The sequence below is a fragment of the Ostrinia furnacalis genome, unplaced genomic scaffold (assembly GCF_004193835.3).
Source record: "Ostrinia furnacalis isolate ACB-3 unplaced genomic scaffold, ASM419383v2 OfSCF1534, whole genome shotgun sequence".
In the NCBI taxonomy this organism is placed as follows: Eukaryota; Metazoa; Arthropoda; class Insecta; order Lepidoptera; family Crambidae; genus Ostrinia; species Ostrinia furnacalis.
Genome location: NW_021131773.1, coordinates 225,391 through 252,836, shown reverse-complemented (window position 1 = coordinate 252,836; position 27,446 = coordinate 225,391). Strand labels below are relative to the sequence as shown.

Genomic DNA, 27,446 nt, shown 5'->3' with positions numbered 1-27,446 from the left:
TTTTAATGTATTTCTAACAAATTCATAAAATATTTCTAAACACAAAATACAGAGAAGTATGAAGTTTTCTATGTTAAACTGAATATATGTAGCATGCTTATAAAATTATGATTTTTATCCCAAAAATTATTATAATAAACTAATTTTAATTATTAATCGTAGACAATCACACTGATTTAGAAGCACTATAATACAATAACAAGTTATTAATTGCATTAATAGTTAATTTTAACCGGTTAAAAGTCACTTGCGATCCAAGGTTACTTAATCGGAGTTGTAGCATGAAACTCATTAACCTCGAGCGTTTCGCTCAACAATCGCGATCTCTATCGCCTAAGGACGCGTACACCAGAGGTGTGTGACAGTTTCGATGGTGAAATCGATTAGGGAGCGAAAATCTACATAACAAAATATGTATGTTTTGGCTAGGGAGCCAGTAGTGCTCCACATGCGCGATTGAAGCCATCTGTGCAATTCTGATGAAAATGTATTATCTTACTTAGCTTTTATTACTTGATATAATCAAACTCTATAAGTCAGTTCTTGGATGCGATGAGCGATGTTTTGCGAAAGCTCTATAATATATTTATTAAAACTTAAAGAAGTTGTACATTGATTAAGAAAAATGTTCTCAAGCTAAGTATTGTTTTAGAACGCAGATAGTAATAAAATATTAACAAAAAAGTAGTAAATAGTAAGTACTTGACAAATATCCTAAAATCGAAGATGTTCGGTACATAAGACACAGTTTTCCTTCAAAAAATGAGAATTATTTTTTGAACAAATAGACTTTTGGGTCCAAATATTTTCAAGTAATTAAATCGTGATCCGGCGGTCGCGTATTGTGCCCCGTGTGAGCGCGGCCGACGTCCCGGCGACGAGGCTTGTAACAAACGCCGGAAATTGGTTACATTGATTAACGCCCTCGCTGTGTGCACACGGAATTACCCGCTGGCACTTCACACAGCTCTGAAACGTCGTAAAACTACTACTAAGCCCTTACGTAGGTGCGCTATTGCGTACCTAAACCCTGAAATAAATGAGAGCGTCCCTTAACTAAGTATCATTACAATTTACCAATTTTACCTTTAATGAAATAGGTACTCATGCGTGCCGTATTTTTTAACTAACTACCTACGAGTTTAATGAAGTGGGGTTATTAACAATGTCTACAACAAATTGGATCTACTTTTAAGTTTTTACAGTTGTTTATAAAATTTAACTCATCTCACTCATAGGAAGCGTCTCTACCATCTGGTTTTCATTTAGATAGTTATTGGAACATAATTCAGCACTATCGGATTTCATCGACCGTTTATTCTCATTCCCAATGGAATCATAGAAAAATATTTAACAATCAGTATAACGCTGGTCACTGTGGCACACAACTCGCAAACAACAATTGCCCGGAGAATCGCCCGACAAGAAAGCGCACTCAAAGTTAGCCACTTGACTCTGTAACTGCGAGCGGCCGGACGCTCGCGGTATGTGTATGTAGAACTCCAGCAGAGGAAACGATAAGTTGCTGCAATTTATTGGGATATTGGCCAAGGTCTAAATCAAGACAACTTACGAAAAATCGCGCAGAAATGTACATTTTGTGACGTGTGTATTTCTTAAGGTTAGACCAGACCAACGCGTGCAGCCGGCGTGCACGATGACGATGGCGATGGCGACCAGACAGCGTGTATGAATTTGTAGCGATGTGTTCACATCAACGCGTCCTGTCATTGGTCGCGGCGATCTATGCAGCGTCTGCACGCAGCGATCAGCGATCATCGCGACATTTGTCACTGTGACGTTTCTGTTTTTTAAAATCGATGTAATAAATAGTAAGTAGGATCTGTTAAAAAGTTTTTACACAATTAAAAATGAATTAATCATAACATACCACTAGTCTGACCTACTTAAATAATAAAAAAGGTTTTAGAATAAAGTATCAATATCAGAATTTATTTTTATGTAATAAACAAATTATTCTAGTTTTCTCGAGAACCTGCTTCTTCAACTTCATAAATAAAATTGGGATATTATCTGCAGAACAAAATAATTGAGAATGTATGTACATGTCTGCAGTTTTCTCAAAGGCCCTAGAAATGACACCCTCGTACTTGTATTATCATAAAAGACACAATGTCACCTCGAAAGCTAGCAGAATTTATTGAGTTATGTATGCAAATTGTTCACAGAAAAATATGTTTGTCGTTTGGCTGTTGCCTCCAAAGTTATGTTTTCCTCGCAGATTATTTCGCTTATGGTAAAAAACCAGAAGTTTTAAACATGCAAACGACTATAAATATTCATATAAAATCACGCTTTCGTGAATACATTATCTGCATGGCTAATGGTATTTTCAATTGGCAGCATTTCCCAACAACATTTTTTGCGTTCATTATTATCGCTTATTTCCTTAAACATCGCATAGGTGTTGTCGGATCCTCTTTTCGTTTGTTAGGTGTGTTGAAAAAATGAATACCTATCTACTTATGTTTTGAAAAATGGTCTCTAAACCGACGATAGGTAATAAAATTATAGTGAGTGAGCAATTACCCCGTTGACAAGGAAATTGTACACAAGTACGTCGTACGTTAGACTTTAGGTAGATGTGCATTAGTTGATTGAGCGATGTCGGCCGGCGATAGTCCGCGTGCTATCGAAGCGATGACGCCGCGTGATAGATGGGCCAGTTTGGCTAGTAGTGGCCTTACGAACAGAAGGGTTCATTTGAACTGGAATACTTTAATTATTGATTAATGACCAACTGTACTCGTTGACTCTTCGAACATCAATGTTGCGTTAACTGCTTATTCTAACAGGAACATCATGGAAGCGAATAAAAAGCCTTTTCTATAAACATACAAGCAATTTACGGTGCAGGTATAGTGAATGCCAAATAAAACCTAGTGGCTGATGTTTATCGACGCCGCAATACAAACGAGAAGGCGGAGGGACGGCAACGCAAAATATTCGACCGAATGGCGACGCTCATTTAAATTATTTTGAATGTATAAACAGCGTTGTTTTGGCGGGATTAAACCACCCAGATAAATATTGGAGGAGACAGTCCTGCGCAGGGCTGCGTGTTTGTGTTTAACTCTTACTCGTGGCAACCTTGTTATTTATTACGTACCTACTTCGAAATATATTTTTTGTGTCGTACGAAAGAATCTTTAAGTTTAAATGTCTGTAACCAGACATGAAATCCGATTGTACTACCTTCTGTAAGACGTGTCAATATTACAATAATGCAATATGATCTGACTTTAACAAAAACAATGTGGAACTAATACAACTACCGTATTTGTATAGTGTGCGTGACGGCTTGAAAACTAATAAAGAATTAAAATTTAACTAAATGCGATCTGGGTGAGCTTAAAATTGTCAACATAGTCTAGGACCTTATTTTGTGTCTCACTAAATAGATCAAAATATGAAGAAGCAAAACCTGTAGTGTTGTAGCCCTTATTACGAGTATTATACTTTCATAGTAATGGAGACAAATTGCATTTGCACGCAATAATTTTCCACCTGTTTAGCATAAACATTAGCGCACCCCTACGTCATCTTAAGTAACAAAGCGCGAAGTATGTCGTTATGAATTCAGAGAGAGGTGCGCCGCCCACCTGGACGACATGCTAATTGACCAAAAGAATGACAGCTGTTTAAATTACAGATGTTTTACTGAAGTTTCCCGGATCGTTGCTAATGTAGCTCTCAGGTTAGGCGAAAGAGCAAAGCATGGGATAAGTAAGTATTAATGCTTTTAGTGTAGGTAGGTATGTGACCAAAACTTATTTATTTATTATGCGACAAATAACAAAAAAATATATTGAACATCTATAGCAGATAGATAGATAGATCATCTCCAGCTCAGGCGTATTCTGTAGCGCTCTAAAAATAACTTGTTACGAAGTGTTGCTTGTGGTCAAGCACATAAATTAAAGCACATGATTCAGTTTGATTATCTACTCCTACACGTTTTTAGTTTTAAATAAACTGACCAAGCTCAGCGGTGCGTTAACACGCGCAGGTGCGTCTCCGATGATCCGTGTCAGATTTATGTGCCGCCTATTAAACAATTTACCAACTAACTCTGTACACAGCGCAATGTCCGACAACTGAAAAGCTTTATTTTAGACTTTAAATCTCGGTAATAGGATTGTGGATAGTGACCGACCGAATATTCGTTTTCGTTTTGTTTTCGGCCATTTTCGGCCAAAAAATGGACATTCGGCCATATTTTCGTTTTCGGCCAAAAACCAGCCGAAGCTTCGGCCAAACCGAATATCAAAAATACGTGAATAAGATGGTGACGTTTATCGTTCCGATATCTTCGGGAGTTAATCTGGTGCACTCATGGTTCCAATCAGACTTGAACGGACGCGGTATTGTCACACTCTTTTGAAGTTGTGAAGTGAGGTTACGTTGTAAAGGGTGTCCAGCGACAATTTTCCAAGTTCAAAATTGAATACAATAAACCCAAAGAGTTTTCATTAAGTTTAATTGTTTCAAAATAGAGTCTTATGCGGATTTGAAATACGCCATGAGTCACTGGTTGGGAGACATGCTTAGTTTTATCATAAATTCATAAATGATCAATAAATTCAATCCTTTATTTCAGTCTCTCTTAACAAAATGACACCCTCGTACTTGTATTATCATAAAAGACACAATGTCACCTCGAAAGCTAGCAGAATTTATTGAGTTATGTATGCAAATTGTTCACAGAAAAATATGTTTGTCGTTTGGCTGTTGCCTCCAAAGTTATGTTTTCCTCGCAGATTATTTCGCTTATGGTAAAAAACCAGAAGTTTTAAACATGCAAACGACTATAAATATTCATATAAAATCACGCTTTCGTGAATACATTATCTGCATGGCTAATGGTATTTTCAATTGGCAGCATTTCCCAACAACATTTTTTGCGTTCATTATTATCGCTTATTTCCTTAAACATCGCATAGGTGTTGTCGGATCCACTTTTCGTTTGTTAGGTGTGTTGAAAAAATGAATACCTATCTACTTATGTTTTGAAAAATGGTCTCTAAACCGACGATAGGTAATAAAATTATAGTGAGTGAGCAATTACCCCGTTGACAAGGAAATTGTACACAAGTACGTCGTACGTTAGACTTTAGGTAGATGTGCATTAGTTGATTGAGCGATGTCGGCCGGCGATAGTCCGCGAGCTATCGAAGCGATGACGCCACGTGATAGATGGGCCAGTTTGGCTAGTAGTGGCCTTACGAACAGAAGGGTTCATTTGAACTGGAATACTTTAATTATTGATTAATGACCAACTGTACTCGTTGACTCTTCGAACATCAATGTTGCGTTAACTGCTTATTCTAACAGGAACATCATGGAAGCGAATAAAAAGCCTTTTCTATAAACATACAAGCAATTTACGGTGCAGGTATAGTGAATGCCAAATAAAACCTAGTGGCTGATGTTTATCGACGCCGCAATACAAACGAGAAGGCGGAGGGACGGCAACGCAAAATATTCGACCGAATGGCGACGCTCATTTAAATTATTTTGAATGTATAAACAGCGTTGTTTTGGTGGGATTAAACCACCCAGATAAATATTGGAGGAGACAGTCCTGCGCAGGGCTGCGTGTTTGTGTTTAACTCTTACTCGTGGCAACCTTGTTATTTATTACGTACCTACTTCGAAATATATTTTTTGTGTCGTACGAAAGAATCTTTAAGTTTAAATGTCTGTAACCAGACATGAAATCCGATTGTACTACCTTCTGTAAGACGTGTCAATATTACAATAATGCAATATGATCTGACTTTAACAAAAACAATGTGGAACTAATACAACTACCGTATTTGTATAGTGTGCGTGACGGCTTGAAAACTAATAAAGAATTAAAATTTAACTAAATGCGATCTGGGTGAGCTTAAAATTGTCAACATAGTCTAGGACCTTATTTTGTGTCTCACTAAATAGATCAAAATATGAAGAAGCAAAACCTGTAGTGTTGTAGCCCTTATTACGAGTATTATACTTTCATAGTAATGGAGACAAATTGCATTTGCACGCAATAATTTTCCACCTGTTTAGCATAAACATTAGCGCACCCCTACGTCATCTTAAGTAACAAAGCGCGAAGTATGTCGTTATGAATTCAGAGAGAGGTGCGCCGCCCACCTGGACGACATGCTAATTGACCAAAAGAATGACAGCTGTTTAAATTACAGATGTTTTACTGAAGTTTCCCGGATCGTTGCTAATGTAGCTCTCAGGTTAGGCGAAAGAGCAAAGCATGGGATAAGTAAGTATTAATGCTTTTAGTGTAGGTAGGTATGTGACCAAAACTTATTTATTTATTATGCGACAAATAACAAAAAAATATATTGAACATCTATAGCAGATAGATAGATAGATCATCTCCAGCTCAGGCGTATTCTGTAGCGCTCTAAAAATAACTTGTTACGAAGTGTTGCTTGTGGTCAAGCACATAAATTAAAGCACATGATTCAGTTTGATTATCTACTCCTACACGTTTTTAGTTTTAAATAAACTGACCAAGCTCAGCGGTGCGTTAACACGCGCAGGTGCGTCTCCGATGATCCGTGTCAGATTTATGTGCCGCCTATTAAACAATTTACCAACTAACTCTGTACACAGCGCAATGTCCGACAACTGAAAAGCTTTATTTTAGACTTTAAATCTCGGTAATAGGATTGTGGATAGTGACCGACCGAATATTCGTTTTCGTTTTGTTTTCGGCCATTTTCGGCCAAAAAATGGACATTCGGCCATATTTTCGTTTTCGGCCAAAAACCAGCCGAAGCTTCGGCCAAACCGAATATCAAAAATACGTGAATAAGATGGTGACGTTTATCGTTCCGATATCTTCGGGAGTTAATCTGGTGCACTCATGGTTCCAATCAGACTTGAACGGACGCGGTATTGTCACACTCTTTTGAAGTTGTGAAGTGAGGTTACGTTGTAAAGGGTGTCCAGCGACAATTTTCCAAGTTCAAAATTGAATACAATAAACCCAAAGAGTTTTCATTAAGTTTAATTGTTTCAAAATAGAGTCTTATGCGGATTTGNAAAAAAAAATAAAACCGACTCCAAAAAACCTACACTAAAAAGCAGAATAATAATTACTAATTACCTACTTATTTATTAGGACGAATTATTAATATTTATGTAGGTATACCATGATTGATACTTCTGGAGTCGGTGCCAAGATTATGAAACATGTAAAGTTTGCCTGCACCGACTCCAAAAGTATCAATCATGGTATACCTACATAAATATTAATAATTCGTCCTAATAAATAAGTAGGTAATTAGTAATTATTATTCTGCTTTTTAGTGTAGGTTTTTTGGAGTCGGTTTTTTTACTTTTTTTTTATATCCACAACGAGGAAGCTCTTGGCCTGTATCTCACCTGATGGTAAGTGACGATCAGGCCGAAGGTGGAAGCGAGCTTCACCCGGAATCCTCAACCACAGGGGATCTGACTATCTTACCTCTAACTGCCGGAACACAACAATGCTGTTAACATTGTTGTTATGGCGACAGACTTAGGTAAGATGGTGGTAGCTAGCCAGGCGGACTTAGAACAAGCCCTACCACCAACCAAACCGAACAGAAAAATCTGCCCCCACTGGGAATCGAACTCGGGACCTCTGCGTCTGAAGCAGGTGGTCTTACCACTAGACCACAGAGGCGGTAAAATAGTTCCTACCACGAAAGTAAACAATTAAAAACATAACCCTCCTTCTGACGCAGTCGGGTAAAAACCAGTAGCCACCTACCACAAAACAAAGCATGCCACCGTTAAATAAATTATATGCAACCACGATTGTCATTCATACATAACCATACACCGATATGGGGTACCACAATGTTGAATAACAAGTGTGTAACAGTGCTGTGACCTACGGAACCTGATGTGAATGTCAATTGAACTCTAGATCCTGGTCAGATCGGAAAACATCGTGACTAATGTGTTATGTAATAATTTGCAAATTAATAAAATACAAATTATTTTTACAACTAACGCAAACTTAACATACTTAAGTCCGGTTGTGGTGAAATTAATTTTATTAGAGGCACTCAATCATTATTATCTCTACTGGATGATTTTTTACCGACTAAATTCACGGTTCAACGGTTCTTTAGGTATTGACGTTCAAAAATCGACATTTAGGACACTAAAATCTATCTATCACCTGTGAAATGTTAAAATTTACTGGTTTTTTATTTAATTTTGTTCTTTTGTATTTACCCAACTACCTATCTGGATGCCAAATTTGAACCTTCAAGGTCATCTGGAAGTGGTTAGAATTTGGTCTATAGGTCAGACATATAGATTTTTGAACGTCAATACCTAAAGAACCGTTTGAGGTATATTTATGAAATTTGAAGCTGTTGTTTATCTTGCAAGTCTCAACACATGAGCCAAATTTGAAGTGTTAATGCAAAGTAGTTTTTGAGTGATGAGGAGTCAAAAGTGGCTCCAAGTGGTTCGTTTAAATATACGCACGGTGCAGTCCCCTCCCTGGAACTGGGCTTAACATGCTCCCGCGTGTCTATAATATTAGCTCAATGTTGATTTAGTCGATTTTCTCCTGATGGGAACATGTAAGACAAAAATAAAATTTCCAATATTATAGACCTTCTAGAGGAGATGCCGCGAAAACTATACAAGATATAGAAAAACTTGACTATCTCACCTGTAGCAAATTGAATAAGCTTTTTTTGGTTCATAGTAGTCATGTCACTAGGACCCATATGATTAAGCGAAAAACCGAAAAGTGGTACCTTTAAACCCCCCTCTCCCCGCCGGCTCAAAGGCTAAGGGCGGGGACTTTTGCTATGTTTACCTCCTAACTAACCTAAATAAAGTCCCAAAGTCAGAAATTGTGTTCCACGGTTTTCCATCTATAATGCTTTATTGACTGGACTAAAAAATCAACCAGTAGGTATAATTTCTGAAATTCTGAACCCATAGCAATGAGACTCTACTCAATATAATATTATTATGATGTGGCGATTATGGCTACTCAAGACGTGGCTTACAAAAGCCAACTAGGTACCTACATCAGAGGTTCCTAAACTTTTCTCAATTCAGTCTACAAAACCTTCAAGCTGTTTCAGAGCCATTCTGAGCGTTTTTATTCATAGTATGCAGGGTGGAATTTTGTAATGCCACCTGGAGGGAAAGTAGGTCTTAATATTGTAGACAGAAAAAAATTCTCAAAGAAAACATTCCTTTATTTTTGAAAAAAAATAGAACTGCAATCAAAGATTTGGATGGATGGATGAAATCTCTCCAACAAACTCTTGATAAATCAAATGAAAGGAAACCCATGAAATCTTAAATTATTTTAATTATGTACAGAAAATTGTATGGTATGGTAGTGAATTTTCGAAAAATTTTCGAAAATCTATGAAAACAGTTCTCTTTCTTTATAAAGGAACGTTTTCTTTCAGTAAATTTTTCTATCTACAGTATTAAGAGTACTTTCCCTCCAGGTGGCTTTACAAAATTCCACCCTGTATACGTATACCCTTAAAGGAACACATTGTTTCATATTAATAATCAAAAGGGAGGTCAAATTAGCTATGCACGTAGGATTGAGATTTCGTCTCATTGCGTGATGTTTTCGTTTGGTATTATTTTTATTATATTTATTGATTGTTATATACATAGTAGATACGGCAGGGACTTAGACCGGATCCCTGCTTTCCGGCTTACGTCGTAGCTACGGACCTCCCCGAAAATAGAGCAAACCATTTTCCTTTTATACTCAGCGCGAGCGAACATTTCATCACCGCGATTCAGGAATGCCTTTTCAGAATTTTATTTCTCAGCAATGATCCCGTTTTTTCCAACGATATTATCAATGACACTTAGGAAACGCCATAATCGGTCTGCAAAAAAATGTTCATGTCTATAATTTCAAAAATAAAGATTCTATTCACTATTTTCTTAATTTCGATGTCGTTTATGGTAGAGCCAGAAGGAGCGAAAGAGATGAATAGTTTCCTCAGCTACTCACCCTCTAATAAGGCTGAATTTTACCCCAACCACCGACTGAAATCGATTTTCAGAGAGGGACAGCAATTTTCAGACTACGAAATAGAGCAAGACGCAATACTGGGTACTAATTTTGGAAGCGTTAGAATCGTATCTTAAAGTCGCGCACGAAAATACATTTTCACATTTCAATTAACGCCCGTATTCACAGACGATGCTTGCTTAAGTGAAGCAGCAAATCGAACGCACAGCATTGAATTGAGCTCTGTGATTGGTTCGTGTGTCACCCTGTGTGTCCACGCGCACTTTGAGGCCTCATAGTAAATGTCTGTGAATACGGGCGTAAGAATTATACTTTTTCGCCAGTCTGCTTGTGACCACGGCTGTAGCATAGTAGCCGAAACGTCAAGCCGTGAGTCATCATCATCATCAACAGCCCTTTACAGTCCACTGCTGGACTATGAGCCTCCTCCACTATAGTGGAGGGTTTTGCCATAATCTCCACGCTTGGCAGGCGGGTTGGAGATCGCAGTTTAAAAGATTGATGTTTTTCAGAGAGCGCTGCTGCCCATTCTCTGTTTGATGTGTAGTCCCTAAGTCGCCTCTTACGACACCCGCGGGAAGAGTAGGGGTTGGTGACAAATGTATTCTACTCTGCCGTCACCACACGGCAAGCCGTGAGTACATAAATATAAATAACTCAGACATAAAACCCGTGTCTTTCGAATATTTTAGAATCTATAATGCTTTTAAAGTGTTTTAAAGTCGTATGATGTTGAGATTGAAATCAGATTTGATCTTTAATTCAAATCGTTCAGTTGTTCTAGTTTCACGGTGAATTAAATCGGATACCTACCTATCGTGACTTGAAATCAATTGATAGTACATTTTTAAGTTATTTTGGGTATTTGTTATGAAGTTTATGGATAAAAACATTTTGTTTAGTAAAATACCTAGTGCACATTAGTTACCTTGATTTAATCATAAATCATTCATTGTAAGTGACACTCCAGGGTACTGGATTACTCGTTGCCATCTTCGGGACTGTAATCCAATTTTTTACTTAGTCTACCATTGTCACGATCACAAACATAGGAAACCTCTTTTCTATGGTCTGTGGTCACGATATTTTATAGGATTATTTTGTTTGAATGTAAAATTCGGACGATTTTTTATATGAATCCGAACATTTCACATGCGTTATTAGAATTCTATTGATTCAACAATAACATTCTTAGACGGGGCTATGCGCGGAGAAGTGACAGCCACGTGGCCTGGCGGTTTGAGTATTGGACTCAATCCACCAGTTGGGGGGCGTCCATAAATTACGTGAGACTTTTAGGGGGGGAGGGGGTCAACAAAAACCTCACTAAATCTCACGTGGGGGAGAGGGGGGGTCTCAGGAAATATCACGTATTTTTTTCCACAAGAAATAGAGAAATAGAGTTTGCCAGAAAACTGGGTTTAAATCTTAAGTAAAAAAATTGGCCAAGTCCGTGTCGTCGGTCGTTAACAAAATATATTTCAGAAGCAAGCAATTACTTCATCTAAAGTCGCTTTTAATATTTTCTTCTAAGGATTTTTTATTAGATATGATAATACATGAGTTAAATGACTATTAGGTACTCTTAAACTAACTGACCTACCCTAACCGTTTTGGTTTTCTTGAAAGTTTATAAAAAGCAGTTTTTCCAGATTTTTCAAGTCAACAGTCTAGTTTTTAGAGTGGGGGGACGCCCTGCTCGAACCTAAATTGGCACTTTTAACTTTAAAAGTTTGCAAACGGACCCCTAAATTGAAAAATAGTCTTTGAAACCCCCAAGTCATCCAACGATATCCTACACGATGGTGTAGAAGATGAAAAAAAATTCATCCCCAGTTTACATGTAGGGGAGCTACCCTAAAAAAATGTTTTTTCAAAATTTTATTCTACTGTTTTGTCTAGTGCCAATAGTTTCCAAGCAAAACCTCGGACAGACAGACATATCGAAACTATAAGGGTTCCTTGTCAGGACTACGGGACCCTAAAAAATTATATTTTCTATGATGATAATGACATTTTATTCTATACCGTCTAAACAAATAAAACTAACAATGCTACCGTCTGCATGTGTGAATACTAAAATGTAGAATAAATGACGAAATTAAGAAAATTACAAAACAAGTTTTTTTTTATCAAAATCGATTTTGCTAGATTATGTAGAAAGGAACAATAATTACACTAGGTACTTCTGTAAAAAAAAAAACAATGAGACCCTAGCACTAACCGCTGTCACTACACGTGTTTTTCTGGATCTATTCTTAATCAGTGGGCTTAGTGCGACTTTATTTTATTTATTTATTTATAGGTACAACAACAGAATACAATCTCAAACATATATCGATTGTCATCCGCTAGCGACTGCGTAAAAAATGACATGCATTAAATGTATGATGATTGTACAGCGTCCCTAGCAGATACTTTCAAGAACTAAAATCTTAAACTTTATAGATCTTTTTGATGCACTCGTTAGCGACAACGGTACATGCAAACTCGCACTAAGCACACAAAAAAACTTTCTCAGTTAAATTACTCCACAACTATTAAATTTCTGGTTTTTTTTAAATATCACGTGAGATTAGGGGGTGGGGGAGGGGGTCCGGCAAAATCTCACCANAGCAGATACTTTCAAGAACTAAAATCTTAAACTTTATAGATCTTTTTGATGCACTCGTTAGCGACAACGGTACATGCAAACTCGCACTAAGCACACAAAAAAACTTTCTCAGTTAAATTACTCCACAACTATTAAATTTCTGGTTTTTTTTAAATATCACGTGAGATTAGGGGGTGGGGGAGGGGGTCCGGCAAAATCTCACCAAATCTCACCAAGGGGGGCGGGGGGGTTGAAAAATAGCCAAAATTGTCTCACGTAATTTATGGACGCCCTCTTGTTGTGGTTGCGGGTTCGAATCTCGAAGAGCGAAATTTTTTTGTGATGATCATAAGGAATAACACAACTGTAGCTGAATCTTAAGCATTTTTTAAAGCTTTCAGCTACCTACTTCTTTATTTATCTACCCATCTTAAAATTTCCATTACTTCTTCTCAGAGTTTAATTGAGAAGTTTGAAGGTGTCTTCCATCATTTATAGTCTCCACACTCTCCACTGCAGGAGAACTGTCATTATTTACTGATAATTTGGCAGTTGGAATGAAGGAATGATCATTAAAAAATAGTAATATAGATGACCCACACTGAACTGTCCCACCAAACTCAATGACAGGGGGGCGCTACCATCGTTCAACTAAATGGTTTCCAACATGGCAAACATCGGAACCAGCGATACGGTATTGACGGTGGCGCCCCACTGTCAATGTCATGGATAGGATAGTTCAGTATTTTGGAACTATAATGCTATTTAAATTGTGGAAAGATAGAATGTCATTACCGAAGAAAGGAATGACGGTATATTAATGTCATTAATTTAACTAAACTGTCTGGATAAGGTGTCTTTCAGAGGTATGAAAAAGTCTTTAGAAGGCTTTCAAGTGTCTTTGACTAGTATAAAATTGTCTTTATCTTTGTTCCAGGTACCAACCGTCAGTCCACATGGACAGGGCAGTGGTCACGTGATGTGACAAATAATGTGACACGGCTGCAGCTCAACAAAATGGCCGCCGGCACAAGATGGCGATCGAGGCGACTCGGCGCCATCTTATTCGCGATACTGATACAAGTTGTTAATGGTGAGTTAACTATTAAATACCTACGTTTATCATCATCATCATCATCATAGTCGTTTGATAATGAGGGCTATCGTTTTTATACTTAACAGTTGGCACCCCTGGCGATTGACAGGACCTTACTCTACAGTGGCGCCATCTTGATGAGTGCAAATGCGATAGTCCTCCTACCACTTTAGCGCTCACCAGTTGGTGCCACTGTCTTCGCTACTAGCAAGTGACAGGACCTTACTCTACAGTGGCGCTAACTGGTGAGCGCTAAAACGATAGCCCTCATTATACGTCATCATCATCAGGTCATTAGTCTCCACTGAAGGAGCAAGGTGGACCGATGACATCATAAAGGTAGCAGGGAAGCGCTGGACGCAGGCCACTACCAATCGATCAACATGAAAGCATTGGGGGAGGCCTATGTTCAGCAGTGGACGTCCTATGGCTGAAACGATGATGATGATGAAGGAGGAATCCTCTTTAATTTAGCAGAGGAAAATGGAGAATTTGGCCTACACTTCCCAGTCCAGGAAGTGGCAGGTTGGATTCATACGAGTGACCAATGAATTAGTAACTGATTCCATAAGTATTACGTCGGTATCAAATGGCGTAAATTGACCTTGTTTCCACCGGAAATAGCCATTTTTGTACTTTTTTAATTAGTTGTTTCAGGCTTAGCACCACTTTTCTGAACTTGTGCAATTACCCCCTTACTAATAAAACTTACACCACACTTACCTACACGCTCGTTGAACAGTGTTTTAAAGTGACGTTTAGTATGGAAATGTCATTTTTAAAACAGTGTTCAACAACTGTGTAACTTTTTATTAGTAAGGGGGTTAGAGTTTATTTTAGTATCAAGTGACGGGTTACCTCCGAAAAATCGAATGACAAATGATCGAAAATCAAAATATCGAATGATTGAAATATCGAAAATCAATATAGAGGTTTTAATTTTTCATATTTTATGATAAATGTAAATTATGTGGTCCTACCCCCCACGGGGGAGGGCTTATTAAAAAAAAAATTTGAATCTACACAAAAATGTTATTTATTTCATTTAACTAATATGTACCCGTCAAAACTGAGTTTTTTGATAAAAACTAAAATTCATTAATTTTTTTCAAGTTTTTTGGTCATTATTTTTCATTTTTGTGTTTTTTTAATGACACATTACCTATTATTGGCTTAGAAATGCAATTTTTAGGGTTCCGTAGTCCTGACAAGGAACCCATAATAGTATACTGTTTTTTATATTATTGTTTTTTATTCTACTCCTACTTTAAACAGTTGTGTAAAAATTTCTTGGATTAAGGTGTACGTAGTCCTGACAAGGAACCCATAATAGTATACTGTTTTTTATATTATTGTTTTTTATTCTACTCCTACTTTAAACAGTTGTGTAATTTCTTGGATTAGGGTGTACTTAAAAGCGGAATCAAATCCATTGATGGATTGGGGTATACTCTGATGCGGAAACAAGTCCATCGATGGACTAAAGTGTACCCAGAAGAGGAATCTAATCCATTAATGGATTTGGCCACTGGATTACAGTGAAATAGGGGAAAATTATTACGATCTTACTCAAATCGGTAAGACCGTATACAAAAATTTATCGATCATCAAAGTTATCGATTTTCATTGCAAACAACTTTGGGCACCTCTTAGCTACTTATAAAATCGGAAAAAAACAAATGATATCGCGAGTGAAGTAAGCACAGCGCCATCTAGTGGTTTAACCAGGCCTGTTCATCTCCGCAAGTTTACATCGAAAACAAAACAAGCACGATGGCACCCTACAGGATTACTATTCGACGAGGCCTCACATACGAGAGAGCATTAACACACGCACGCGTATTCTTGTGTATGATGGAAAAAAATAAAGAAAATGGTGTACTAAATACTGTGCAGTATTTAACTGCCTAAATAATAATAATAAAAAAAAGTACTTTTTTAAGTTGCCTGAAGACGCTGAGAGGTAAACAAGTGGTTAATATTATTCATGTTAATTCATGCTTAATCATGTATTTCCTCCGCCATTTACTGCAGTTTGGCACCTCACGTTTTACCGAAGTCAGCCCTATGACTACGGCGCAGTACCGATCACTGACGTTTGTCAACAAAATGGTGCTTGACTCTTGAGACAAGCTAAATTACACCATTTATTGTTAACTTGCGGCCGCCCGCGACTTCGTGCGCGTGGATCTCGTTTTACCCCCCCCCCCCCCTTCATCTATCTTACGCGGTTCAGATATTTTCATACAAATGTTTTTTCCCGCTAACTCTCGTTCCCATGAGAATTTTGCAATATCCTGTTGTAACTAAGCTTTAAGTTTACTAAGGTACCTGCATGCCAAATTTCAAGAGTCTATCTTACGCGGTTTAGATTTTTTCATACAAATGTTTTTTCCCGGTAACTCCCGTTCCCGTGGGAATTTTGCAATATCCTGTTGCAACTAAGCTTTAAGTTTACTAAGGTACCTGCATGCCAAATTTCAAGAGTCTATCTTACGCGGTTTAGATTTTTTCATACAAATGTTTTTCCCACTAACTCCCGTTCCCATGGGAATTTTGCAATATCCTGTTGTAACTAAGCTTTAAGTTTACTAAGGTACCTGCATGTTAAATTTCAAGCGTCTAACTTAAGCGGTTTAGATTTTTCGTACAAAAGGATTTTCCCGCTATCTTTCTTTCTTTCTTTCTTTCTATCCTACTTTGCCAGAACCATACGAGTAACTACTAACTTGCTGTGACCGTGACTTTTTGATTAATTTCTCTTTTTCCCAACATTTTGCCATATAGCTTTTAGTCTTCCTTGATAAATGCTATCCAACACAAAATATTTTTTTCAAATTGGACCAGCAGTTCCTGAGATTAGTGCGTTAATAAATGTGCATGTGGATTGAGTGATCCTTGCTTCAATCTTAACAAAAATCGAGGAAGTTTTACTTAAAATATGTTAAAACATTGCGATGAAGTTTAAAAATTTGTTAAACCTAAGATAAAAATGTTATGGCCAATAAATAGGAGCACTCATACCGCACGCTTTAAGAAAACGTCAACATGTTTATTTCAGAAAATAAAGCCTTTCCGCTTCTTTTTATAGTATTGAAAAATTGTTAAGAATATGTTAAAACTATTAACAAATTCAGAAATTCCTTGCACGTCCCGTTCCAAAGTTATGACGATTATTTAGGATCACTCACACCGCACACGGGCCGTATGAGTGCTCTTCAAAATAATGACTTTTTATTAATAAATACGTTTTATTTCTGTTGGGAAATGTGTGCAAACTGACGAGCGAATTTGTTAAAGAATAAGTGTGACAAAACTTAAAAGCTGAAGGAAGAAATTAACCTTTATTCTTTCCTCCAATATGCCGTGTGAGTGATCCTTACTTTTACCTCTATCTGCTCATATGTAGTTCGTAGGCAGACTGAGATAGTATCTAAAATTGTTAATTGTTTTTAACAATTATTTGGCATATATTTTGCTTTTATTAAGGTCATAATTTAAGAAATATCAGGCTTAGATGATTCCTAAAGGAAAATGTTGATTAGGGTACGTATGATTTTTTATTTTGAGAGACTGTTTCGATTCATCAGAAGTTTACATGTGAGATTTAATAATATTATTTTATCGTATTTTATAGTCCAACCAAAAAAAAAAAGTTTTGTTGAGAAATTTGTAATTTATTTAAATAAAACCGTGAGTATCTTTCTCAATTCATATTACAAGTCAAATTTGAATTCAATCCTATAAACAATTGTAATGTTTCTTTATTTCTATCATTCAAGATGTAGGGGTAAACCACTAAAACTCGCGCTACTGCCGACCGCGGCGACGGACGCCCCCCGCGAGTTTTAGCGGAGGCCCCTAAACCTACTACATATTAGATTGCATTGGTTTTGCATTGTCACGTCTGACGAATCGGAACAGTCTCACAAAATAAAAAATCATATGTACCCTAATCAACATTTTCCTTTAGGAATCATCTAAGCCTGATATTTCTTAAATTATGACCTTAATAAAAGCAAAATATATGCCAAATAATTGTTAAAAACAATTAACAATTTTAGATACTATCTCAGTCTGCCTACGAACTACATATGAGCAGATAGAGGTAAAAGTAAGGATCACTCACACGGCATATTGGAGGAAAGAATAAAGGTTAATTTCTTCCTTCAGCTTTTAAGTTTTGTCACACTTATTCTTTAACAAATTCGCTCGTCAGTTTGCACACATTTCCCAACAGAAATAAAACGTATTTATTAATAAAAAGTCATTATTTTGAAGAGCACTCATACGGCCCGTGTGCGGTGTGAGTGATCCTAAATAATCGTCATAACTTTGGAACGGGACGTGCAAGGAATTTCTGAATTTGTTAATAGTTTTAACATATTCTTAACAATTTTTCAATACTATAAAAAGAAGTGGAAAGGCTTTATTTTCTGAAATAAATATGTTGACGTTTTCTTAAAGCGTGCGGTATGAGTGCTCCTATTTATTGGCCATAACATTTTTATCTTAGGTTTAACAAATTTTTAAACTTCATCGCAATGTTTTAACATATTTTAAGTAAAACTTCCTCGATTTTTGTTAAGATTGAAGCAAGGATCACTCAATCCACATGCACATCGTTAATAAAAGCAAACAAACAAACTCTTCAGCTTTTTATAATAGAATAGAAAGTATTTATTTGTCTTAAAATAGGTTTCATTTACAGTTTTTCACAGATACAAAAATCATAAGAGACAAAAAGGTCTATGACTCAGTGATGTAAGAGACAAAAAGGTCTATGACTCAGTGATTGCAGGAGACCCACAAACCCTGTTATTCTACCATAGCCAAGATATACATTAGTAAATAAATATTAATTTATAATTAAAATTACAATTTACTAAAATTACAAATTGCTATGTGAATTTATAATTAGCCAGTGCCAGAGATTTCGTACTGGAAAAATCCCGTCTTAGTGAGCATCTACATTCTAAAAGGAACCACCATGCAAAATTTGAGACCTAGGAGAGATTACGTGATGAGTAAGTGAGTCAGTCAGTGATCTTTCGCTTTTATAGAATGGATTATAGATTTTGGGTCGCCAGCTAATAACTTTAAAAAAAAAATAAAACCGACTTTAAATGAGTGAACACAAAAAAAAAAAAATAAAAAAAATATTGCGTATAAAAAAGTTCATCCCCAATTTTCCACTCTTGGGGGTAAAATATTTTCTTCAAATTCGCATGAAACCACCCTTTTGATAATACCTATTCAACAAAAAATTAATCGTTCAAATTGATTAATAATCGGCGGAGATATTGCGTATAAAAAAGTTCATCCCCAATTTTCCACCCTTGGGGGCTGTTTTTTCTATTATTAAATTTAAATGGGACCACCCTTAAGGTATTACCTATACGCCGAAAAAAGATTTGTTCAAATCGGTTCATAATTGGCGGAGTTATCGCATAACAAATATAGAAAAAAAAACATACGGGTCGAATTGAGAACCTCCTCCTTTTTTGAAGTCGGTTGAAAAGGTAAGCTGCTCAGGCTGCTCTACTCGTATATTACGATCCTACGGCCCTGCCTAAACCCCTAAACCGGGTTACCTACGCCATATCGAATGACAAATGATCGAAAATCAAAATATCGAATACGTTTCATCGAACGATCAAAATATCGAATGCTCAAAATATCGAACGTTCAGAATATCGAACGATCAAAATATCGAAAGTCGATATAGACATTTTTATTTAATTCATCTACCTTCAGCAAGGAGCCGAGGAACATTTGTTGAAAAGTTGTAAGACCAAACACAACCATGCACCGGAGCCGAGCAAGGTAGATGAAATTTAATAAAAACGTCTATATCGACTTTCGATATTTTGATCGTTCGATATTCTGAACGTTCGATATTTAGAGCATTCGATATTTTGATCGTTCGATATTTTGATCGTTCGATGAAACGTATTCGATATTATGATTTTCGATCATTTGTCATTCGATATGGCGTAGGTAACCCGCCTAAACCGTCGTAATAGGCAATAGCTCTATCATCTAACTCCATGAAGCCTCAAGGCCCGGGTCGTTCACACCGACTTTTGTACTTTTTGTAGAGTCACCGAACACTTTGGGACCACAAAAAACTTGTCTTAACGCGTGCACATTGATTTTGTATCGCTTTTTACTAGATCTTGGAGATACAATTGAAAAAGGAAAGAAATTAGTTTTTAGCTTTTTGTGAATATTATGAAGTTGACTTTGTATATGTCTAACGCCCGTATTCACAAACATTGCAATGAGGTCTCACAGTGCGCGTGGACGCACAGGGTGATATAGGTACGAACGATCCAATCCCAAAGCTCTATTCAACGCTGTGCGCTCACGGTTGGCCAACCATCCTGATGCTCAATATTATTCTGTGGCTCGCCTTTCTCCTGGCGCGGCAGTCAAATATAAAGCCTAACAAAAGCCGGACAGGCCGGACAAGACCGTAAAAAGCCAAATATGTCCGGCTAAAGCCGGACACCTGGCAACCCTATACGGGCGTTAATCTTATGTTTTGATTATAATAATCATAAAACTTACTTATTCTTCTTCTTTTCGTGTCGACAACAAACCTACACAGTGTCAGCCCAAAACTCCGCCACAAGAGTGGCGTTGTCACTAGCACTCATCAAATCCTCCTGAGTGCAGTTGCTTGGGCACTCGGGGCATGACATCAGGTGCCTCATCAACTGGGGAACAAAACCGTACCTGCACTCCATGTTCAAGCCATCCAAGAATCCCCACCTGGCCAGATTGTCCTTACTACGGCCAACTTACCTACTTATAATGACACAAGTTTCTAGCACTGGAAACTCAAATAGTTCTGAAGTAAACTGTAAAACAGGATTTAAATCCTTTGAAAACAAAATAGTCAAATGAGTTGGTTAAAGGTAGCAGTCCACGCACAAGGTGGACCGACGACCTCATAAAGGTAGCAGGAAGGCGCTGTATAACCGGGCGATGTGGAAATCATTGGGGGAGGCCTATTTTTAGCAGTGGACGTCCTGTGGCTCAAATGATGATGATGATGATATATGATTGTAAGAAGAATCAAAATCACAACTCGTGACTACCACCACCAGAGTGTATAGCTTATAGTCCCAGTCTAAAACGTCAAGTGGCAAAAATGTATTGATAATAGCGCCCTTCTGACAATGTCATAACTGGGACGGTTCATTGTTGGACATCTAAAAAGAGGATTCTGTAACCTACAAAATCTAACATTGTAAACAAAATTCTAACAAACATTACAAACACGTACAGTGTCCGAGGCACAGAAAACGAAAGCAGAGATCGTGCAAGAGAAAGTGCTCGGCCAAATGATAGCGTGGCTGCGTACAGAATCCGTCTAAAATGCATTCCAAGGGCTATGATCATCTAATTAAATCCATATTATGTACCTAGGTAGGTATAGCATAATAATGAATATTGTATAGTAAAACATGATTTCCACAATGGCCGGTTGGTGGCGGCCTGCATCCAGTGCAGCGCCTTCCCATTGGGGGAGGCCTCTTCAGCAGTGGACGTCTTATGGCTGAAAATGATGATGACTAAAACAGTGTTACTCGTTTCGGTGTGACTTGTTGGGTACAAGTGAAAAATAAGAATGTAAGTCAGTCCGTCTATTACCTTTCATGCAAAAACCTCAAAATTGTAAAATTTTATTCCGGTTTTGAAAAGGGACAAGTTAAGCGTCCCCAAAGTCTTCATGTGACAGGCAAAAAGGAGAGCGAAGCCGCGGACAAAATTTGTGGTAATTAATACCCCTGATAACCCCTAGAAGCTAAAAGAACTTACTTTATATACGTATACTTAGTTTTTAATGTTTGTGTCTAGTGAAATAATTTATAATTTTGTCTACGACCGACGGGAATCGAACTAGCGTTCATCGAATCTCGTTCCGCGGGCAAAAGGTAGTGTTTAGTAAAAAGGAAAGTTTAAAAACACACCTTGAACGAAGCAACCCCTTTAAAGAAATAGGTCAACACGTTCTCAATGTAAATTAGCCTTTATTTTTACATCGCTAAAGAACAAACTCCCACTGACGCATAATCAACTTGACGTCACTCAATTTTACACTCTATTCCAAACAAAATAAAATAAATCTCTTTTGACAGGTAATCAAGATGCGTGCGCGCACGCTCTATGTAATAAATTGTAACGGACAGACACACATACATACATTAGGCATAAACCTGTCCTTTGGTTACACTGCTTGTCAGTGTTTATGATGAAAAATTATGTCGTGCGTCCGGTGAAATAGTGTGACAACTCAAAAATAAATAAATATATTTTTGGACAATTTCACACGCCATCTTAGCCAGTAAGCAATTAATATGCTTGTGTTATGGGTGCTAGCTTAACGGAAATACTACATGTTAATCCTTTTTTGTTTTAGAGTGTCAATATTCTGTATGACGTATGCAATTCCACAACAAGGTGGACCGACAACCTCGTAAAGGTAGCAGGAAAGCGCTGGATGTAGGCCGGTACCAACCGGGTGATGTGGAAATCATTGGGGGAGGCCTATGTCCAGCTGTGGAGGTCCTGTGGCTGAAATGATGATGATGATGATGCAATTCAATGTATTTTCCAGAAAAGGTCCTACGGTGGTTGTTTGGCAAAACTAATCCTACCTTCAACCAAACCGAGTAGACAATTTTGCTTCCACTGGGAATCGAACCCGGGAATTGAGCGTTTTAGATAAGTGAGAGTACCTACTACGACACAGAGGAGATACGTGGGGTTGTAGAAAATCCAATCTGTGAATTAAAAAAATAAAATCAAATTAACGCGAGAGAAACCACATTCAAAAGCTAGTATAAAAATCCTTGGGTTTTTGCAACACTTCATACAATGGGTTGTCGCGAAATATGTTGTAAGGCTTCGCTGACCTGTCAGACAATACAGGGTGAAGTTGAAATCTTTGGCATCCTTTTAATGTATGATGTTCCCCAAATATGAGACAAATCCACTGGTAAATAATAATATAATAAATATATTTTATATCCTCGGACATTTTACACTGCGCCTCTAGTCCCAAACTAAGTAAAGCTTGTACTGTGGGTACCAGACAACGGATATAAAACCAGGGTTCTTATGGATCCGAAAGTTTCGGTTACGGATACGGATGTATCCGTAACCGAGGTATAAGTTTTTCGTACTAGAGGTACAGATGGTAGAGCGCTCGCTTAGCATGCGAGCGAGAGGTACCGGGATCGATACCCGGCGCCTCCATCACATTCACTAGGAAAGTCCACACTTTTTTATTTTATTTTCAACTAGCTGTTGCCCGCGGCTTCACCTGCGTGAAATTTAGTTTGTCACAGATCGTCATAAATTGTAGCCTAAGTATATGTCTGGGTTATAAACAATAATACTGTAAAGTTTCATCAAAATCCGTTCAGTAGGTTTTACATGAAAGAGTAACAAACATCCAGACATCCAAACTTTCGCATTTATAATAGGTATTAGTATAGGATAGTAGGATAGGATTTTATAGCCTTCTTTGAAAGAATAACAAAAATCTATACAAACTTGCACATTTATAATATTAGTTAGGACTACGGGAGTTGCAGTGGCGGGATTAGTCCCGAGGATTAAAATTCACGTGAGAACTATTAAAATACTAGCGGCCGCCCGCGACTTCGTACGCGTGGACCCCGTTTTACCCTTAGAGGTGGAAGTTTCGAGTTTTTTAGGGTTTACCCGGAAATCATTCAAACTTTTCTCGCTGTAAAAACCATCCTTGGACTTCAACAAACATTTAAAAAAAAGAATTGGTAAAATTGGTCCAGGCGTTGTTGAGTTATGCGCTTACCAACACATTTTGCGATTCATTTTTATATTATAGATTTTATAATAAATATTTATTACCATGTATAATTGTATATGTATTTTAAAGTTTGTAAACAAACCCACCCTTGAAAAAGAGGCTGACAATAGTGACTGAGTTTCTTGAGCTGCTTCTTCTCAGCACTGGCCCATTTATTGTCCTGAAGCAGTGGTAGGGTTAATACTGGGACGTGTAAAAGTGCTTTTTAAAAGCCTGCTTGCATAAATAAGTAAGTTTTTAGTGAAGCCAAAAGCAAAAACTAATAAATTTTCAAACCCTGAAACTCAAGTGCCAGAGATGGTTTGGGACCTACCAAACTCTGTCAGAATAAATTTTAAAGCTGAGTTGCACCAACTTGTCGGTCGTTAGGTGTAGTGGTTCGAAATGGACTACTTTGCCTAGAGGTCCCGGGTTCGATTCCTGGCCGGGCAGAAATTGAAATGATAAATTTTAATTTCTGTGACGTATGTATGTATTTAAAAAAGTATATGAAGTATATCCGTTTAGCTAGCACCCATAACACTAGCATATTTCTTGCTTACTTTGGGGCTAGAATGCGCTGTGTGAAACTGTACCGTACTATGTTAATAACCGGCGTTTTTTGTATGGAATTGACAGATTTTTGTCAGTTAAAGGAAGATGGTGCAACCCAGCCTAAGGTTTCAATGGTTTTCTGTGATTCCCTTAAAAAGACAACGTCACGGTTGCATAACAGTGACATAAGTACGTCAGAACAATGGCAACGGGACAGACGTACGTACTTTCACTGTGTGTAGTGAACGAATGTGTTGTACTGTGGAAGGTTTGATAGTAGAAACGCATAAGGGAACTCTACTCAAGTATGGTAATAAGATCATAAAAAAAAAATTATAGAATGTTTATCAACTTGAATTAATCTGTAAAATATAGAAATAGATAATAATACAGAAACACTAATTAGATTTTTATGGCGTTTGTTTCGGCGTTCCTTCTCAGCATTTGCCATAATAATATGTTTGTCTCGAAGCGCTGGTAGGGCCCAAAAGATAAGGAGACATGTAAAGTAAGGGCTACTTTTTTTTATTTACTATATTTTGACGTTAATAAGTGCCACAAGTGGTCTAAATTGAATAAAATATTTAGATTTACTGATTTTTATAATGTTTTAGTTTCTATTTCAAATCCTTACATATTTACTTAAATGTCACTATTACCTGATAAATAAAATCTGCTTTTTACATTAATTTTGATGCTGTTAATGTAGCATTTTCTTTTGCTTCTACCATATTTTCTATTAGAAGTACTTACCTAGCTCTACTACTCGTATACCTACTCAAAAATATTTTTAAGTCTGTCTAAATATTAAAACTCAAACTCAAATCTATATTCTTGAGCACAGAATGATGTACTTCATCTTGGGTGTAATTCTAGCGATTCGGGCACGGTATCACTCAGTCGTGCACGTCACGCTATACACACCTTGTGAGTCGCACCACAAGCCACTTGGTCATGGTTCGATGCTCGGTGGAGACTGGAGATTGATTTGCTGCTCCTATAATGTTTTATATTACGCTAGTCTATTTCTTTTGACTCTCTAAAATATACTTACATACTTATTAAACTTTTGTTTGTCACCTGTAATCAGCTTTGCACTGAAGTCGATCCATATCTTCAAACTCTATGTTCTTCTGATTAATTTCGTTGCGGGTCTAATGATAGTTTAACTCTCCCCCGGGACAAACTTGACCTTCACTGGTTGGGATTTTATTGGCGGTCAAGCTGTAGATCCTGGCTACACAGGAGTTGCAGCGGTGGGAACGAGAGGTGGGAATAGAAAGTAATTTAAAATTGAAATGGCACAATTTCATAAAATAATGTTAACTACGTTATTAATACAGTGTGAGTCACGTTAAAGTGTACATATGAAAATAGATGAAACTAGACCTATTTTTATCGACAAAAAAGAGGTCAAAAAATTTTTGAGTTTTTTTTAAATTTTTTATAGATTTTTTTTTCTTCCAATTACTTGTTGTAAAGAAAACGTAATAACTTTTAAACTAAGCGGTATATCCTGATAAAATAAAAACAGTAATAATGCTAAATAACAGGCAATACTAAAATAATACATAAAATACACAAAAATGCCAACAAATAATAAAAAATGATACTTTTTGAAAAAAATCTGCTTAAAAATTCGTGTTTTTTTGGTTATTTGATAAATTTCTCCAAAAAATGCCCCTATAACCGGTGGTTTTTATTACTTTCTATTATTCTCTATCGTATTATCTTTGTAAAACCAAAAATCGCATGTCTCTATCCCTATCACAACATTTGCTATGATCGTTTGAACAAAGGCCTGCCACAACATTATTCTCCGCTACAGGTGATTTTACTTCGAAATCTTTTGTTTTTATTTGAAATCTAAATTGTCTTTATCAAAATTACAAATCTAGAGCCATTTTCAGTTTTGTTGTTAACGAAGCGTTGAATGGCGCGCCCGGAGAGGCTTAGTTCAAACGATCATTGCAAACGTTGTGATAGGGATAGAGACATGCGGATTTTGGTTTTACGAAGGTAATACGATAGAGAATAATACAAAGTAATAAAAACTACTGGTTATAGGGCATTTTTTGGAGAAATTTATCAAATAACCAAAAAAACACGAATTTTTAAGCAGATTTTTTTCAAAAAGTATAATTTTTTATTATTTGTTGGCCTTTTATTTATTTATTTATTTATTTATTTTGGCTTTTCAACAATAAGTACACTATTAAAATTTAAAATACATAACCAAAATTACATGTATAAGTGCTTTTTTGTGTATTTTATGTATTTTTTTAGTATCGCCTGTTATTCAGCATTATTACTGTTTTCATTTTATCAGGATATACCGCTTAGTTTAAAAGTTATTACGTTTTCTTTACAATAAGTAATTGGAAGAAAAAAAATTCTATAAAAAATTAAAAAAAAATCTCAAACATTTTTTGACCTCTTTTTTGTCGATAAAAATAGGTTTAGTTTCATCTATTTTCATATGTACACTTTAACGTGACTCACACTGTATACATTTCTTCTACTCTCTACAAGTAGCTCACGCGAATAGTTTGTATAGATTTTTCAATACTTTTATTTTATTGCTTTATTGCATGAAAAAAATACTTACAGATCTAATGCAATTCTGGACAAGGTTTCTATTAGTATTACTGTTTTTTTACAAATGAAATAGAAAGAAAGAAATAAAGAAAAGGTTATTATTTGGAGACCCTACCAAATCATTATAAGTGCCAGTATACCATAAGCTAAATTGAATAAAAGATTTTTGATTTAATTTGATTTTGATTAGATTTAGAATAATAAAAGCAAACTTAATGACTTCAAGCACTTTCTTCCAGTCATCCTAAAAAATACACTAAGCCAATCCAAATAGGTAGGTATCCACTAAACTACTTTTTAAAACGCGCATCATCGATCAATTAGCGCCAATTTATTTGTCATTAATGCTGTTCCAATTATATTTTACTTGAATCACAATAAACAATCTTATTATTATCTCAACAAGAGCTAAGTACAATTGAAAATGTTGGTTTATCAAATGGAAAAACTCTACTTTCTAGTTTACTGAAGATAAATCTTCTGAAAGACACGCGTTCACAATACATTAGCATTTAATAATACACACAATACATTAGCATTTATTAATGTCCTGATTTATTGTTTCTTTTTTGTGTGCCAAATAAATCATTCTTTCTTTCTTTCATTTATAACGTCGTCATCCATCATTTCAGCCACAGGACGTCCACTGCTGAACATAGGCCTCCCCCAATGATTTCCTTAATGACCGGTTGGTAGCGGC

General features: G+C 36.7%; 1 protein-coding gene across 1 annotated transcript in view; it reads left to right on the top strand.

The window, feature by feature from the left end:
• The first annotated feature begins 13,584 nt into the window (after positions 1-13,584).
• Positions 13,585-27,446, top strand: part of pwn (calcium-binding EGF-like domain-containing protein pawn) — a 41,596-nt gene continuing 27,734 nt past the window's right edge. Inside the window, exon 1 of the mRNA XM_028304827.1 lies at positions 13,585-13,743. Coding sequence (XP_028160628.1) covers positions 13,668-13,743 — 76 coding nt within the window. The 5' untranslated portion in view covers positions 13,585-13,667. The remainder of the gene's footprint in view (positions 13,744-27,446) is intronic.